The sequence below is a fragment of the Procambarus clarkii genome, chromosome 8, assembly GCF_040958095.1.
Source record: "Procambarus clarkii isolate CNS0578487 chromosome 8, FALCON_Pclarkii_2.0, whole genome shotgun sequence".
NCBI classification, from domain to species: Eukaryota; Metazoa; Arthropoda; class Malacostraca; order Decapoda; family Cambaridae; genus Procambarus; species Procambarus clarkii.
The window spans coordinates 48,865,990-48,881,134 of NC_091157.1; the positions used below are offsets into that span (position 1 = coordinate 48,865,990).

General features: G+C 40.7%; 1 protein-coding gene across 9 annotated transcripts in view; it reads right to left on the reverse strand.

The window, feature by feature from the left end:
* rempA (intraflagellar transport protein rempA) overlaps positions 1 to 15,145 on the reverse strand; it is a 129,843-nt gene that overhangs the window by 88,077 nt on the left and 26,621 nt on the right. For all 9 annotated transcript variants that reach the window (XR_011225831.1, XM_045744874.2, XM_069318116.1 and 6 more), the window contains exons 9-10: positions 14,302 to 14,447; positions 9,020 to 9,118 (exon numbers count right to left, since the gene is read on the reverse strand). Coding sequence is in view for 8 of the 9 variants with exons in the window: in XM_045744874.2 (XP_045600830.1) it covers positions 9,020 to 9,118; positions 14,302 to 14,447 (245 nt within the window). In the remaining variant the exon portion in view is untranslated. The remainder of the gene's footprint in view (positions 1 to 9,019; positions 9,119 to 14,301; positions 14,448 to 15,145) is intronic.

Sequence of the window (15,145 nt, forward strand, 5' to 3'; positions counted from 1 at the left end):
TGTGAGAAATTTGACTCCTGAGCGTGATTTTTGAGCCGAATTCTGACTCTCTGCACCTATTTTCAGTTTCAAATTACGACGTTTCATACCGAAAAATATGCCAATTACTGTAAACGGCGATGGGTCATATTTTGCACAAACCCCCCTGCAGTTTTCAAAATGTCTGAAATGTCGGAATTTTGGCTCCTGAGCGTGATTTTTTATCCGAATTCTGACTCTCTGCACCTATTTTCAGTTTCAAATTACGACTTTTTATACCGAAAATATGCAAATTACTGAAAACGGCGATGGGTCATATTTTGCCCAAACCCCCCTGCAGTTTTCAAAATGTCTGAAATGTCGGAAATTTGACTCCTGAGCGTGATTTTTTATCCGAATTCTGACTCTCTGCACCTATTTTCAGTTTCAAATTACGACGTTTTATACCGAAAATATGCCAATTACTGAAAACGGTGATGGGTCATATTTTGCCCAAACCCCCCTGCAGTTTTCAAAATGTCTGAAATGTCGGAAATTTGACTTCTGAGCGTGATTTTTGAGCCGAATTCTGACTCTCTGCACTTATTTTCAGTTTCAAATTACGACTTTTTATACCGAAAATATGCCAATTACTGAAAACGGCGATGGGTCATATTTTGCCTAAACCCCCCTCCAGTTTTCAAAATGTCTGAAATGTCGGAAATTTGACTCCTGAGCGGGATTTTTGAGCCGAATTCTGACTCTCTGCACCTATTTTCAGTTTCAAATTACGACGTTTCATACCGAAAATATGCCAATTACTGTAAACGGCGATGGGTCATATTTTACCCAAACCCCCTGCAGTTTTCAAAATGTCTGAAATGTCGGAAATTTGACTCCTGAGCGTGATTTTTGAGCTGAATTCTGACTCTCTGCACCTATTTTCAGTTTCAAATTTCGACGTTTCATACCGAAAATATGCCAATTACTGAAAACGGCGATGGGTCATATTTTGCCCAAACCCCCCTGCAGATTTTAAAATGTCTGAAATGTGAGAAATTTGACTCCTGAGCATGATTTTTGAGCCGAATTCTGACTCTCTGCACCTATTTTCAGTTTCAAATTACGACGTTTCATACCGAAAATATGCCAATTACTGAAAACGGCAATGGGTCATATTTTGCCCAAACCCCCCTGCAGTTTTCAAAATGTCTGAAATGTCGGAAATTTGACTCCTGAGCGTGAATTTTTATCCGAATTCTGACTCTCTGCACCTATTTTCAGTTTCAAATTACGACTTTTTATACCGAAAATGTGCCAATTACTGAAAACGGCGATGGGTCATATTTTGCCCAACACCCCTGCAGTTTTCAAAATGTCTGAAATGTCTGAAATTTGACTCCTGAGCGTGAATTTTTGAGCCGAATTCTGACTCTCTGCACCTATTTTCAGTTTCAAATTACGACTTTTTAAACCGAAAATATGGCAATTACTGAAAACGGCGATGGGTCATATTTTGCCGAAACCCCCCTGCAGTTTTCAAAATGTCTGAAATGTCGGAAATTTGACTCCTGAGCGTGATTTTTGAGCCGAATTCTGACTCTCTGCACCTATTTTCAGTTTCAAATTACGACGTTTCATACCGAAAATATGCCAATTACTGAAAACGGCGATGAGTCATATTTTGCCCAAACCCCGCTGTAGTTTTCAAAATGTCTGAAATGTCGGAAATTTGACTCCTGAGCGTGATTTTTTATCCGAATTCTGACTCTCTGCACCTATTTTCAGTTTCAAATTAAGACTTTTTATACCGAAAATATGCCAATTACTGAAAACGGCGATGGGTCATATTTTGCCCAAACCCCCCTGCAGTTTTCAAAATGTCTGAAATGTCGGAAATTTGACTCCTGAGCGGGATTTTTGAGCCGAATTCTGATTCTCTGCACCTATTTTCAGTTTCAAATTACGAAGTTTCATCCCGAAAATATGCCAATTACTGAAAACGGCGATGGGTCATATTTTGCCCAAACCCCCCTGCAGTTTTCAAAATGTCTGAAATGTCGGAAATTTGACTCCTGAGCGTGATTTTTTATCCGAATTCTGACTCTCTGCACCTATTTTCAGTTTCAAATTACGACTTTTTATACCGAACATATGCCAATTACTGAAAATGGCGATGGGTCATATTTTGCCGAAACCCCCCTGCAGTTTTCAAAATGTCTGAAATGTCGGAAATTTGACTCCTGAGCGTGATTTTTGAGCCGAATTCTGACTCTCTGCACCTCTTTTCAGTTTCAAATTACGTTTCATACCGAAAATATGCCAATTACTGAAAACGGCGATGGGTCATATTTTGCCCAAATCCCCCTGCAGTTTTCAAAATGTCTGAAATGTCGGAAATTTGACTCCTGAGCATGATTTTTTATCCGAATTCTGACTCTCTGCACCTATTTTCAGTTTCAAATTACGACTTTTTATACCGAAAATATGCCAATTACTGAAAATGGCGATGGGTAATATTTTGCCCAAACCCCCCTGCAGTTTTCAAAATGTCGGAAATTTGACTCCTGAGCGTGATTTTTGAGCCGAATTCTGACTCTCTGCACTTATTATCAGTTTCAAATTACGACTTTTTATACCGAAAATATGCCAATTACTGAAAACGGCGATGGGTCATATTTTGCCCAAACCCCCCTGCAGTTTTCAAAATGTCTGAAACGTCGGAAATTTGACTCCTGAGCGGGGTTTTTGAGCCGAATTCTGACTCTCTGCACCTATTTTCAGTTTCAAATTACGACGTTTCATACCGAAAATATGCCAATTACTGTAAACGGCGATGGGTCATTTTACCCAAACCCCCCCCGCAGTTTTCAAAATGTCTGAAATGCCAGAAATTTGACTCCTGAGCGTGATTTTTTATCCGAATTCTGACTCTCTGCACCTATTTTCAGTTTCAAATTACGACTTTTTATACCGAAAATATGCCAATTACTGAAAACGGCGATGGGTCATATTTTGCCCAAACCCCCCTCCAGTTTTCAAAATGTCTGAAATGTCGGAAATTTGACTCCTGAGCGTGATTTTTGAGCTGAATTCTGACTCTCTGCACCTATTTTCAGTTTCAAATTACGACGTTTCATACCGAAAATATGCCAATTACTGAAAACGGCGATGGGTCATATTTTGCCCAAACCCTCCTGCAGTTTTTAAAATGTCTGAAATGTGAGAAATTTGACTCCTGAGCGTGATTTTTGAGCCGAATTCTGACTCTCTGCACCTATTTTCAGTTTCAAATTACGACGTTTCATACCGAAAAATATGCCAATTACTGTAAACGGCGATGGGTCATATTTTGCCCAAACCCCCCTGCAGTTTTCAAAATGTCTGAAATGTCGGAATTTTGGCTCCTGAGCGTGATTTTTTATCCGAATTCTGACTCTCTGCACCTATTTTCAGTTTCAAATTACGACTTTTTATACCGAAAATATGCCAATTACTGAAAACGGCGATGGGTCATATTTTGCCCAAACCCCCCTGCAGTTTTCAAAATGTCTGAAATGTCGGAAATTTGACTCCTGAGCGTGATTTTTGAGCCGAATTCTGACTCTCTGCACCTATTTTCAGTTTCAAATTACGACGTTTCATACCGAAAATATGCCAATTACTGAAAACGGCGATGGGTCATATTTTGCCCAAACCCCCCTGTAGTTTTCAAAATGTCTGAAATGTCGGAAATTTGACTCCTGAGCGTGATTTTTGAGCCGAATTCTGTCTCTCTGCACCTATTTTCAGTTTCAAATTACTACTTTTTATACCGAAAATATGCCAATTACTGAAAACGGCGATGGGTCATATTTTGCCCAAACCCCCCTGCAGTTTTCAAAATGTCTGAAATGTCGGAAATTTGACTCCTGAGCGGGATTTTTGAGCCGAATTCTGATTCTCTGCACCTATTTTCAGTTTCAAATTACGACGTTTCATACCGAAAATATGCCAATTACTGAAAACAGCGATGGGTCATATTTTGCCCAAACCCCCCCTGCAGTTTTCAAAATGTCTGAAATGTCGGAAATTTGACTCCTGAGCGGGATTTTTGAGCCGAATTCTGACTCTCTGCACCTATTTTCAGTTTCAAATTACGACGTTTCATACCGAAAATATGCCAATTACTGAAAACGGCGATGGGTCATATTTTGCCCAAACCCCCCTGTAGTTTTCAAAATGTCTGAAATGTCGGAAATTTGACTCCTGAGCGTGATTTTTGAGCCGAATTCTGACTCTCTGCACCTATTTTCAGTTTCAAATTACTACTTTTTATACCGAAAATATGCCAATTACTGAAAACGGCGATGGGTCATATTTTGCCCAAACCCCCCTGCAGTTTTCAAAATGTCTGAAATGTCGGAAATTTGACTCCTGAGCGGGATTTTTGAGCCGAATTCTGATTCTCTGCACCTATTTTCAGTTTCAAATTACGACGTTTCATACCGAAAATATGCCAATTACTGAAAACGGCGATGGGTCATATTTTGCCCAAACCCCCCCTGCAGTTTTCAAAATGTCTGAAATGTCGGAAATTTGACTCCTGAGCGTGATTTTTGAGCCGAATTCTGACTCTCTGCACCTATTTTCAGTTTCAAATTACGATGTTTCATACCGAAAATATGCCAATTACTGAAAACGGCGATGGGGTCATATTTTGCCCAAACCCCCCTGCAGTTTTTAAAATGTCTGAAATGTCGGAAATTTGACTCCTGAGCGTGATTTTTGAGCCGAATTCTGACTCTCTGCACCTATTTTCAGTTTCAAATTATGACTTTTATACCGAAAATATGCCAATTACTGAAAACGGCAATGGGTCATATTTTGCCCAAACCCCCCTGCAGTTTTCAAAATGTCTGAAATGTCGGAAATTTGACTCCTGAGCGTGATTTTTTATCCGAATTCCGACTCTCTGCACCTATTTTCAGTTTCAAATTACGACTTTTTATACCGAAAATATGCCAATTACTGAAAATGGCGATGGGTCATATTTTGCCCAAACCCCCCTGCAGTTTTCAAAATGTCTGAAATGTCGGAAATTTGACTCCTGAGCGTGATTTTTGAGCCGAATTCTGACTCTCTGCACTTATTTTCAGTTTCAAATTACGACTTTTTATACCGAAAATATGCCAATTACTGAAAACGGCGATGGGTCATATTTTGCCCAAACCCCCCTGCAGTTTTCAAAAAGTTTGAAATGTCGGAAATTTGACTCCTGAGCGTGATTTTTGAGCCGAATTCTGACTCTCTGCACCTATTTTCAGTTTCAAATTACGATGTTTCATACCGAAAATATGCCAATTACTGTAAACGGCAATGGGTCATATTTTGCCCAAACCCCCCTGCAGTTTTCAAAATGTCTGAAATGTCGGAAATTTGACTCCTGAGCGTGATTTTTTATCCGAATTCTGACTCTCTGCACCTATTTTCAGTTTCAAATTACGACTTTTTATACCGAAAATATGCCAATTACTGAAAACGGCGATGGGTCATATTTTGCCCAAACCCCCCTGCAGTTTTCAAAATGTCTGAAATGTCGGAAATTTGACTCCTGAGCATGATTTTTGAGCTGAATTCTGACTCTCTGCACCTATTTTCATTTTCAAGTTACGACTTTTTATACCGAAAATATGCCAATTAGTGAAAACGACGATGGGTCATATTTTGCCCAAACTTCCCTACAGTTTTCAAAATATCTGAAATGTCGGAAATTTGACTCCTGAGCGTGATTTTTGAGCCGAATTCTGACTCTCTGCACCTATTTTCATTTTCAAATTACGGCTTTTTATACCGAAAATATGCCAATTACTGAAAACGATGATGGGTCATATTTTGCCCAAACCCCCCTACAGTTTTCAAAATATCTGAAATGTCGGAAATTTGACTCCTGAGCGTGATTTTTTAGCCGAATTCTGACTCTCTGCACCTATTTTCATTTTCAAATTACGCCTTTTTATACCGAAAATATGCCAATTACTGAAAACGGCGATGGGTCATATTTTGCCCAAAGCCCCTTGCAATTTTCAAGATATCTGAAATGTTGGAAATTTGACTCCTGAACGTGATTTTTGAGCCTAAGTCTGACTCTCTGCACCTATTTTCAGTTTCAAATTACGACTTTTTATATCGAAAATATGCCAATTACTGAAAACGACGATGGGTCATATTTTGCCCAAACCCCCCTACAGTTTTCAAAATATCTTTAATGTCGGTAATTTGACTCCTAAGTGTTATTTTTGAGCTGAATTCTGACTCTCTACACCTATTTTCATTTTCAAATTACAACTTTTTATACCGAAAATATGCCAATTACTGAAAACAGCGATGGGTCATATTTATTCCAAACCCCCCCTGCAGTTTTCAAATTATCTGAAATGACGGAAATTTGACTCCTGGGCGTGATTTTTGAGCCAAATTCTGACTCTTGGCACCTATTTTCATTTTCAAATTACGACTTTTTATACCAAAAATATGCCAATTACTGAAAACAGAGATAGGTCATATTTTGCCAAAACCCCTCTGCAGTTTTCAAAATATCTGAAATGTCGAAAATTTGACTCCTGAGCGTGATATTTGAAGCTATTTGAACCACTTTCCCGCCGGCACTCGGATGGTAATCTTGGGGATAGCATTTTATCAAATCACCTCATTCTTTGGGGCACACGTGAGGAACACAAATGCAAACAAGCCTGAATGGTCCCCAGGAATATATGCGACTGAAAACTCACACCCCAAAAGTGACTCGAACCCATACTGCCAGGAGCAACGCAACTGGTATCTACAGGACGCCTTAATCCGCTTTCCTGTAGATACCAGTTGCGTTGCTCATGGTGCTCATGGGTTCTGTAACAGAACCCATGAGCACCACACCAGAAATAAATACAGTTTTGATATTCCTAGAGTACGACTTAATCAAACTAGAAATGCTCTACAAATCAAGGGACCCAGAATGTGGAATGACCTTCCCAACCATGTTAAAGACTGTACCTCTCTCAACCAGTTTAAGATACAAATGAAGCTATACCTAATAAATTCCCTGTAACCTACCTTACCCCTCTATTGTCAACCAATGTCTGTTTTTTTTAAATGACACTGTTGACCAAATTGTATTTGTGCTGCTTTTTCAGCCATGTTCCCCCCTTTTTATCTCTTTTTTTTATTTGTTCTCAACTCATTTTATTCTTTATGCTCAATTAGTATTAAGCTTTAGTCATTTAAGTTTTTCATGCCCGAAACGCTTTGCGTAATAGTGGCTTCAGGCATTGTATGTACTAGCCCTATCTATAAATCCATCACTCTCTGTAAAATCTCTTGTATGTATGTACCTTACCTAAATAAACATTTGATTTGATATATACTGTGTATGTGTGTGTTATATATATATATATATATATATATATATATATATATATATATATATATATATATATATATATATATATATATATATATATATATATATATGCGGAAAATCCACAGAGAAATATGAAATGAGGTGAACGTTTCGGCTTGTTAAAGCCTTTGTCAACACCAGACTGATGGTCAGTCTGGTGTTGGCAAAGGCTTTAACAAGCCGAAACGTTCACCTCATTTCATATTTCTCTGTGGATTTTCCGCATAAAATGATCAGTGTTTTGTGATCGTCAATAATTGCATATATATATATATATATATATATATATATATATATATATATATATATATATATATATATATATATATATATATATATATATATATATATATATTTATATATATATATATATATTATATATATATATATATAAATATATTATATATATATATATATATCACAAAGAACTCTTTTTGACCCGGCCAGGATTCGAACCCATGCCATCTAGGATGGCATGGGTTCGTACAGTCGCATATAGTCCTGGGGACCATTCAGGCTTGTTTGCATTTGTGTACTGTGTACCTAAACGTACACAGTACCGTGACCACCACACCAATGATCGTCTATGGTTGTGGCTCACTGCTTGCTTGTCTTACTAAGAATCTGTCTAAAGACATTTGTTTTTCATATGCAGGCGACGAGTCACAATAACGTGGCTAAAGTATGTTGACCAGACCACACACTAGAAGGTGAAGGGACAACGATGTTTCGGTCCATCCTGGACCATTCTCAAGTCGATTGACAATCGACTTCAGAATGGTCCAGGACAGACCGAAACGTCGTCATCCCTTCACCTTCTAGTGTGTGGTCTGGTCAATGTACTTTAGTCACGTTATTGTGACTCGTTGCCTGCATATGAAAAATAAATGTCTTTAGACAGATTCGTAGTAAGACAAGCGAGCAGTGAGCCACAACCATGTCCTAGTGGTATGCCTGTAAAATGTAAAAGAAAGAGTTCCTCAGAAATGTCATCACTGCTGTTATAATGGAAGGGGACTCCCCCTCCCAAACACTAACACCTCTCCTTCTCCTCACAGTCTTCCATACACCAACAAGAGTCCTCATTCAAGGTAAGATATACATACAGTACTGGATTGTAGCTAGTACAAAATGAGTGTCATTCGATATAAAATGTATTTTTAAGTTAATATTTTTGGGGGTATGGAACGGATTAATTTAATTTACATTATTTATGGAAAACTTCATTTTGGTTGACAATTTAATGGTTGACAACACGTCTCTGGGAACTGATTACAATCGTAAACATAAGTACCACTGTAATTGATTTAAAGACGATGGTAGATGCTGGTGATCGTAGGAGACTGGTGGAGTGTTTAAAGTGTGTAGGTACCCATGTGGAAAGCTTGGGGGAGTCATCGAGGGACCCACCAGAGAGTTATTTTAATACAGTATACATTATTCACCTTTTTTACCTTGTTAAGTTAACCTTGCCTCCATCTGCAAGATTTGATAAAGTTCTTATAATTAAAACATTCTTAGTAAGTTATACTCTCATCTTAGTGTTTCTCTCAGTCTATAATTAACACGCACAAATAAAGATCTTGGTATAAAAGATATTACAATCATTAAAAATGACACACTAACCTGATCTTTGTAGCTAGCCACCATGCGTTGTTCATTTAATATATAAACATCACGGACAGTGTTTACAGCTAATAAATTTTGAGTAGACCCCCATGCAACCTGAAAAATAAAAGTGTTTGAACAAATGAGAGAAAGAGGATTGTAAAGACTAAGTGTGCTTGTTCAGTATGATGTAATATTATAGCAAATTGGTGCTATATAGTACACACAACCTACATTTACTTTGGTTTAAACAAAAATTAAGACTTTGACTTAATGTGAAAAAGCCCTTTTCTGAGCAGAATCAATCAGGTGCAAAAAAAAAAAAAAAAATTATCTGCTTGTCACACCTAAATTCATGCACAGTTAAAATCAAATGGGTAGAACACCTGGAGAAAAATTACATAATAACAGACAGAGAGTATGGTTTTCAATCTGGAAAATCCTGTGTGATGAATTTACTTCGTTTCTTTGACAGACCCACAGAGATTTTACAGAAAAAGAAAAAAAAGAGATACTGAAGTTAGGTTGACTGCATTTATCTAGACCTAAAAAACCCACCGTTGTATGTAATGAAACGCTATTTTCTGGGCGAGTCCCAGAGGCTCCCCGGAGCTATCCAGGCTGAATGGAGATGTATAACTTTCTCGCATAAGTCAAGGTGAATGGAGTTCTTGCCTACTGGGGACCACGAGCCAGAACCTGGCTCCCTCAGAGAGGCACGAGGAGCAATGGCCTATAGAAACCCTTGTGTGGTTGGGAGCATTCTATGTTTGCCATCGACCGGGATAGGCACCCAGATAGGTAGGCGCCTAAAAACAAACCCCTATTCTGGTGAAAATATTGCTACCGAAAGCCGAACAAGTGGACAGAACTCCCCAAACAAAAGTAGCAAACTAGCATGACGTCATCACGTCGCCGCACCACCGTCTGTGCAACTCCCCTCTCTCCAGGAAGGGGTAGGGGGAGCCCCAGACCCTCCACGCCGGCAATCCAACTGGTAGTTCGTGGCTGATGGGTTTACTGGCCAGTCAGGTGCCTTTGGCTCTACTTTTGTTTCAGTTCTGTGCCTTGTAGTGTGGGCTGTCTCTACTGGTGGTGTGAGAGCCAGGAGTGATATTCCACGGTACTCAGGCTGCATGCGCCTAGGGTTTTCTTTCCTAGGTGCCCTGTGAGTACTTCCCTTGGGGGCTTGGGGCCACCTTCCACAAGTCTCCTTGGGATCTACCTCCGCTGTGTCTTTTACTGCTCGGTACTGGGCCGCCCTTGGGGTCAGCTGTTTTTTTTTTTTGCCCAAGTTTGTCTCTGGGTAGGAGGTAGTTTTCATTATTGGTAGGGGCGCGAGGTACTGCACAGCTAGTCTTCTACAATTATAGCGGCTGGTTCTGTTCCGCCTGGGTACGTGTCCTCTTGCGGGGTTTTTCTTTTGTTTTTGTTTTCTGCCTGGTTGGAGGGTCTCCCTGTTCTTCTCTTCGCTTGGTCAGGGTTTGTGTTTTTCTCCTGTTAAGGTGGAGTCTCCCACTTGGCCCTGTGAGTGGACACGTCCCGGGGGTTCAGCTTTTAGCAGTTTGTTTGGTAGACTTGGGTGCCGGTTCACAGTACCCTGCCTGGGCTTCCCTGAGCATGTAAACAAGGCCAAGGGCCCTGGAAAACCCCATGGGTGCTCTGTGGTCCAATCGAGGTGACCCTTGAGTCTCCTCTTGCTTCCTGCGAGTTTGATGGGTTGCTCTGTCCCCTTGTCTCAGGGTGACATTCATCGATTATGCCTCCGCCTTGCTGCCTGTTGGGTCAGTGATGCTTTGGCCCGGAGTCGTGTGACGTTTGTTGTCTATTCGTACTCCAGTTCCCCACGTCACTCATTCTGATATGCGGGTACAGGCAGCATCCACATTGCATGCTAGGTTTAGGTTGCTGCAACGAGCTGGGTTGATTGCAGCCCCAGATGCCCCGAGACTGCCCCGTTTTGGTTATAGGGACCCGGACTTGGGGGTGGGGGTCGCTTCAGCTCTGGTTCCGCCCACCCCTTCTGGTCCATCCCCCTTCAGTTGTGCATTTGAATCCTCCCTCCATGCTTCCAGCTCCGTAATATCTGCAGGTTTGGGGTCGGGACAGGGTTTCATTGGTGTTGAGACTCAGGCAGTCTCGGGGGTTTTCTTCTTCCGGGGTGGCGGCGGAGGCCTTCGAGCCTGTTCCTCCAGCCGTGCTGTAAGGGTCTGACCAATGGGCTCCCTTCCTTAGAGGATGAGATTGTGTGGTCTGGCGACACTGTCGGGCGGGCGCTTGTTCTCGATTTTGGTGGGGTGTGGGTGTTGTGTGTTTTGCTTGACCACTTTGTGTGGGTCTTGCTGTGGCCTTCCTTGGTCAGTGTTTCTTGTTTTTCGTTACACTGTGGGAAGCAGCCTTGGTCTTCGGTGCTTTTTGTTTAGTTTTTCGTCCCCTGAATCTTTTCTTGGTATTCTTTGTACTCTCTTCTTCCTTCCAGGTTTTGTTCTCACCTAGTTGTCCTCCCCTGGTTGTGCTTGTGGGAGAGAATAGATTGACAGCTATTCACAGTCAATCAGGCATTCACAGTCAATCAGCCATTTACAGTCAATCAAGCATTCAGTCAATCAAGCTTTCACAGTCAATCAGGGTTTTACAGTCGCAACCAGTCGGTCAGTAAAATATATGAGTTCAATGACAGGCGCTCAGGGAATATGCTTCTCGATCCATCATGCTGGTAGCAAGGAAGCCCACCGTATTAATAATAAAAAAATTAACACCGTCCATATGGCTGGGAGAGGTACATCTGGGGGGGGAGGAGTCCTATGTGGGGGGATGAGGGGATGGAGGCAGTGTGGAGGGAGCGGGATGGGGGGATGGAGGTAGTGGGGAGGGTGACCAGCTCTGCCAACTATCTCACTATTGCCCGCCTGCACACACTGACACCTGCCTGACCACTGTTGCCCACCTATCCACCCACTTTGCTGCCCGCCCCTCCACCATCCATCCATTCAGTCCCCTTCCACTATCCATCCATCCAGTCCCCTCACCATCCATCTATCCATCCAATCTTCTCACCATCCATCCAGTCCCCTCACCATCCATCCATCCATCCATCCAGTCCCCTCACCATCCATCCATCCAGTACTATCACCATCCATCCATCCAGTCCTTTCACCATCCATCCATCCAGTCCCCTCTCCATCCATCCAGTACTATCACCATCCATCCATCCATCCATCCATCCATCCATCCATCCATCCAGTCCCCTCACCATCTATCCATCCAGTCCCCTCACCCTCCATCCATTCAGTCCCCCCTCACCATCCATCCATCCAGTCCCCCTCATCATCCATCTTGTTGTCCTCCTAAATAAAACATTCATGTGTGATCGTCATTAAGCGGGAGACACTGGTAAACTGTGCACTCCTCATCCCGCCTCTCGCCCAGCAGAACAGAACCACGCATTCGGTGGACCCATACATGTATAAACAAATTCCGAATACCAAGGCAAAAGTGTACCGAATTAAATTTTTCGAAGAAATTGAGTACGAGGAACGAAAAATACGAAAACAGGAGCATAGGAAAACCGAGGTTCCACTGTTCATGGATGGAGAAATATTAAAGACATTGTTTATGACCTTAGTGAGACCAAAGCTGGAATATGCACCAGCTGTATGGTACCCATATCTTAAGAAGCACACCAACTAACTGGAAAAGGTGCAAAGACATGAAACTAAATGGCTCCCAGAACTGAAAGACAAGAGGTATGAGGAAATGTCAGAGGCATTAAATATGCTAACACTGGACAGAAGAAGAAGAGGCAACATGATTGCTACACAAGAAATAGTAGCTGAAATCGACAAAATTAATATGGAAGAATTCCTGAGACTTGGAACTTCAAGTCCCATGACACTGTGAAAGCAGTGGACAAATTCACAAGGATAATGACCATGTTGTAGGCATGAAAAAACCAGCACAGAGAAAGGGAAACTTTATACGCCCACTGGCAAAATTCCAGAGACACGCTAGTAATTTTAACACAACACCATGGAGAGGTCTACTTATTACAGAATTACCCCCAGCATGGAAAGCACAGTTTCAAGAATGAACTACATTCACTTAACTGATTCTTGACCTCCACAGCACCATGTGAATAGCCAGACAAGTTGTGAGGATGACTGTTTCCTAGGATGAATTAGTCTTTGCTTAATGCAACAATTGAGTGTTGTAACTCACAAAATACTGCTAAATAAATATTTGTTATAGAGGAACTAATAGAGGTCAAAGATAATATTTTATTGAAATTGCTGGGTTAAGTTAAAGGTCAAACATAAACTGGATTAAATTTTGAATTTTTTAACATATTCTAAACTAGTTTTCCCAATAATCACATATGCATACAGGCTTTGTAACAAGACATAGCAGAAATAATACACTACAAATTTTGTATTCAAGTTCTGAATCTGCTCAACCTCATGATTCTAAACTAAGACTGTCAACAACTGGCAGCAAAGACTAATAACAACTGCCACTGGCAGTGTCTCTTGATAATTGAGAGATAAATGTATTTTATCTCTTAATTAACAATTTAATTAAATGTAATTAAGAGATGAATGTTTTCCAAATGCTCTTAAATTTGCCAAAGTCAAATCATACCTATCAAATTGCAAAATCTGAAAACAGAACTCTTAAGAAATACAAAGGACAAACCTCCATCATTATAATTATCTTCAGCTCTACCCACTGGCAAAGAGGAGTCATCACAGCAAAACACCTCACAACACAACTGACACCAACTCCCTGGCATGCCAAAATCCAAAATGCACTACAGTATATATGAATGTTTCATCTACAAAATATGATGGAATTTGTGTTTCATAAATTTATGAAACAAATGAATTACCTATTTTTGTGTCTACCTTGTGATAGTTCCCGGAATCAGACTGAGCAGTAGCAGATGGAGAGTACAAGAATGTAACAACTCTTGTATACAGTATATCTCAAAAAAAAAAAAAATAACAGCTTTGCTGTTATATACCGGGCTATAGAGACATTCTATAGTCTCTACACAACCTGGTCTCTGACCAGGCCTCCTGGTTGGTGTAACAACCTGGCTGTTATATGCTGCTCCTCACAGTCTGGTTTATGAATCACAGCCTGGATGATCAGGTATCCTGTAGGAGGTGTTTATCAAGTTCTCTTTTGAGCACTACATAGTTTAATTTAATTCTGTACTTGTACATACTACCAAATCACGGCAGTGGTGAATGTCATTCATACACTAAACTTTAAGTGTTAAAGCAGACAGAACTTTTTACCTGTTTTACTGCTCCAGAGATGATCGACGGATTTTGCAACTTCCAGTCTTTCTCTGGGTCACTCGTGTACTCATCTTCTCCGGGCTTGTGCTCTTCAAACTTCCACATGGCCACGCTCCCTAGATTTGTTCCTGCACACAAGATCTCTGAAGGAAATGGAAAATTCTTTTTATATAAACATATAGTTTCTCTTCATCATGATACAGAACAATATACCATTTTCGATTGAATGTTATTTACAATGTAGAGCCTACAGTATACCTGTATTCTTTAACTTGTCGAACATAGTCAACCATTGAGTAACAAATCCTTCCTCTATATTACACACCCACAAAAATATAAAACATTATGGTATTAAAAAGCAAAATATATAAATAAATAATAGAAATCTAGCACTGAATGCAATGCAATGCATCATTCTGATGGGGTACTTTTGTAGCTTCGGAAATTACCCACCTGGAATCTTCCAAACCTTGGGTACCAAACGGCTATTTTAATGAATCACAAGCTCCTACCAGGAGACCAGAACCATAATCTAGCCCCCATCAGTAAAGGCAAGGGAAGACTGGAGGTACAAGATCACCACACTACCCAATGGAAAGACCACCAGAAAGGTCGAGTGTACCAAAACAAGCATCTGCTTGGACAACATTTACAGTCCAATTCAAACTATATACACACTTATTGTTTAGGTCCACCTAGGCAATGAGTATGCACATAGTTCAGATCAGGGATGCCAATGTTGTCCCTGCAGTTGCCTGGTTTGGTACACACTATCTTTCAGATAGTCTTTCTTTTAGTGCTGTGGTGATCTTGCTTCTCCAGTCTCCCCCTTACCTCTCTC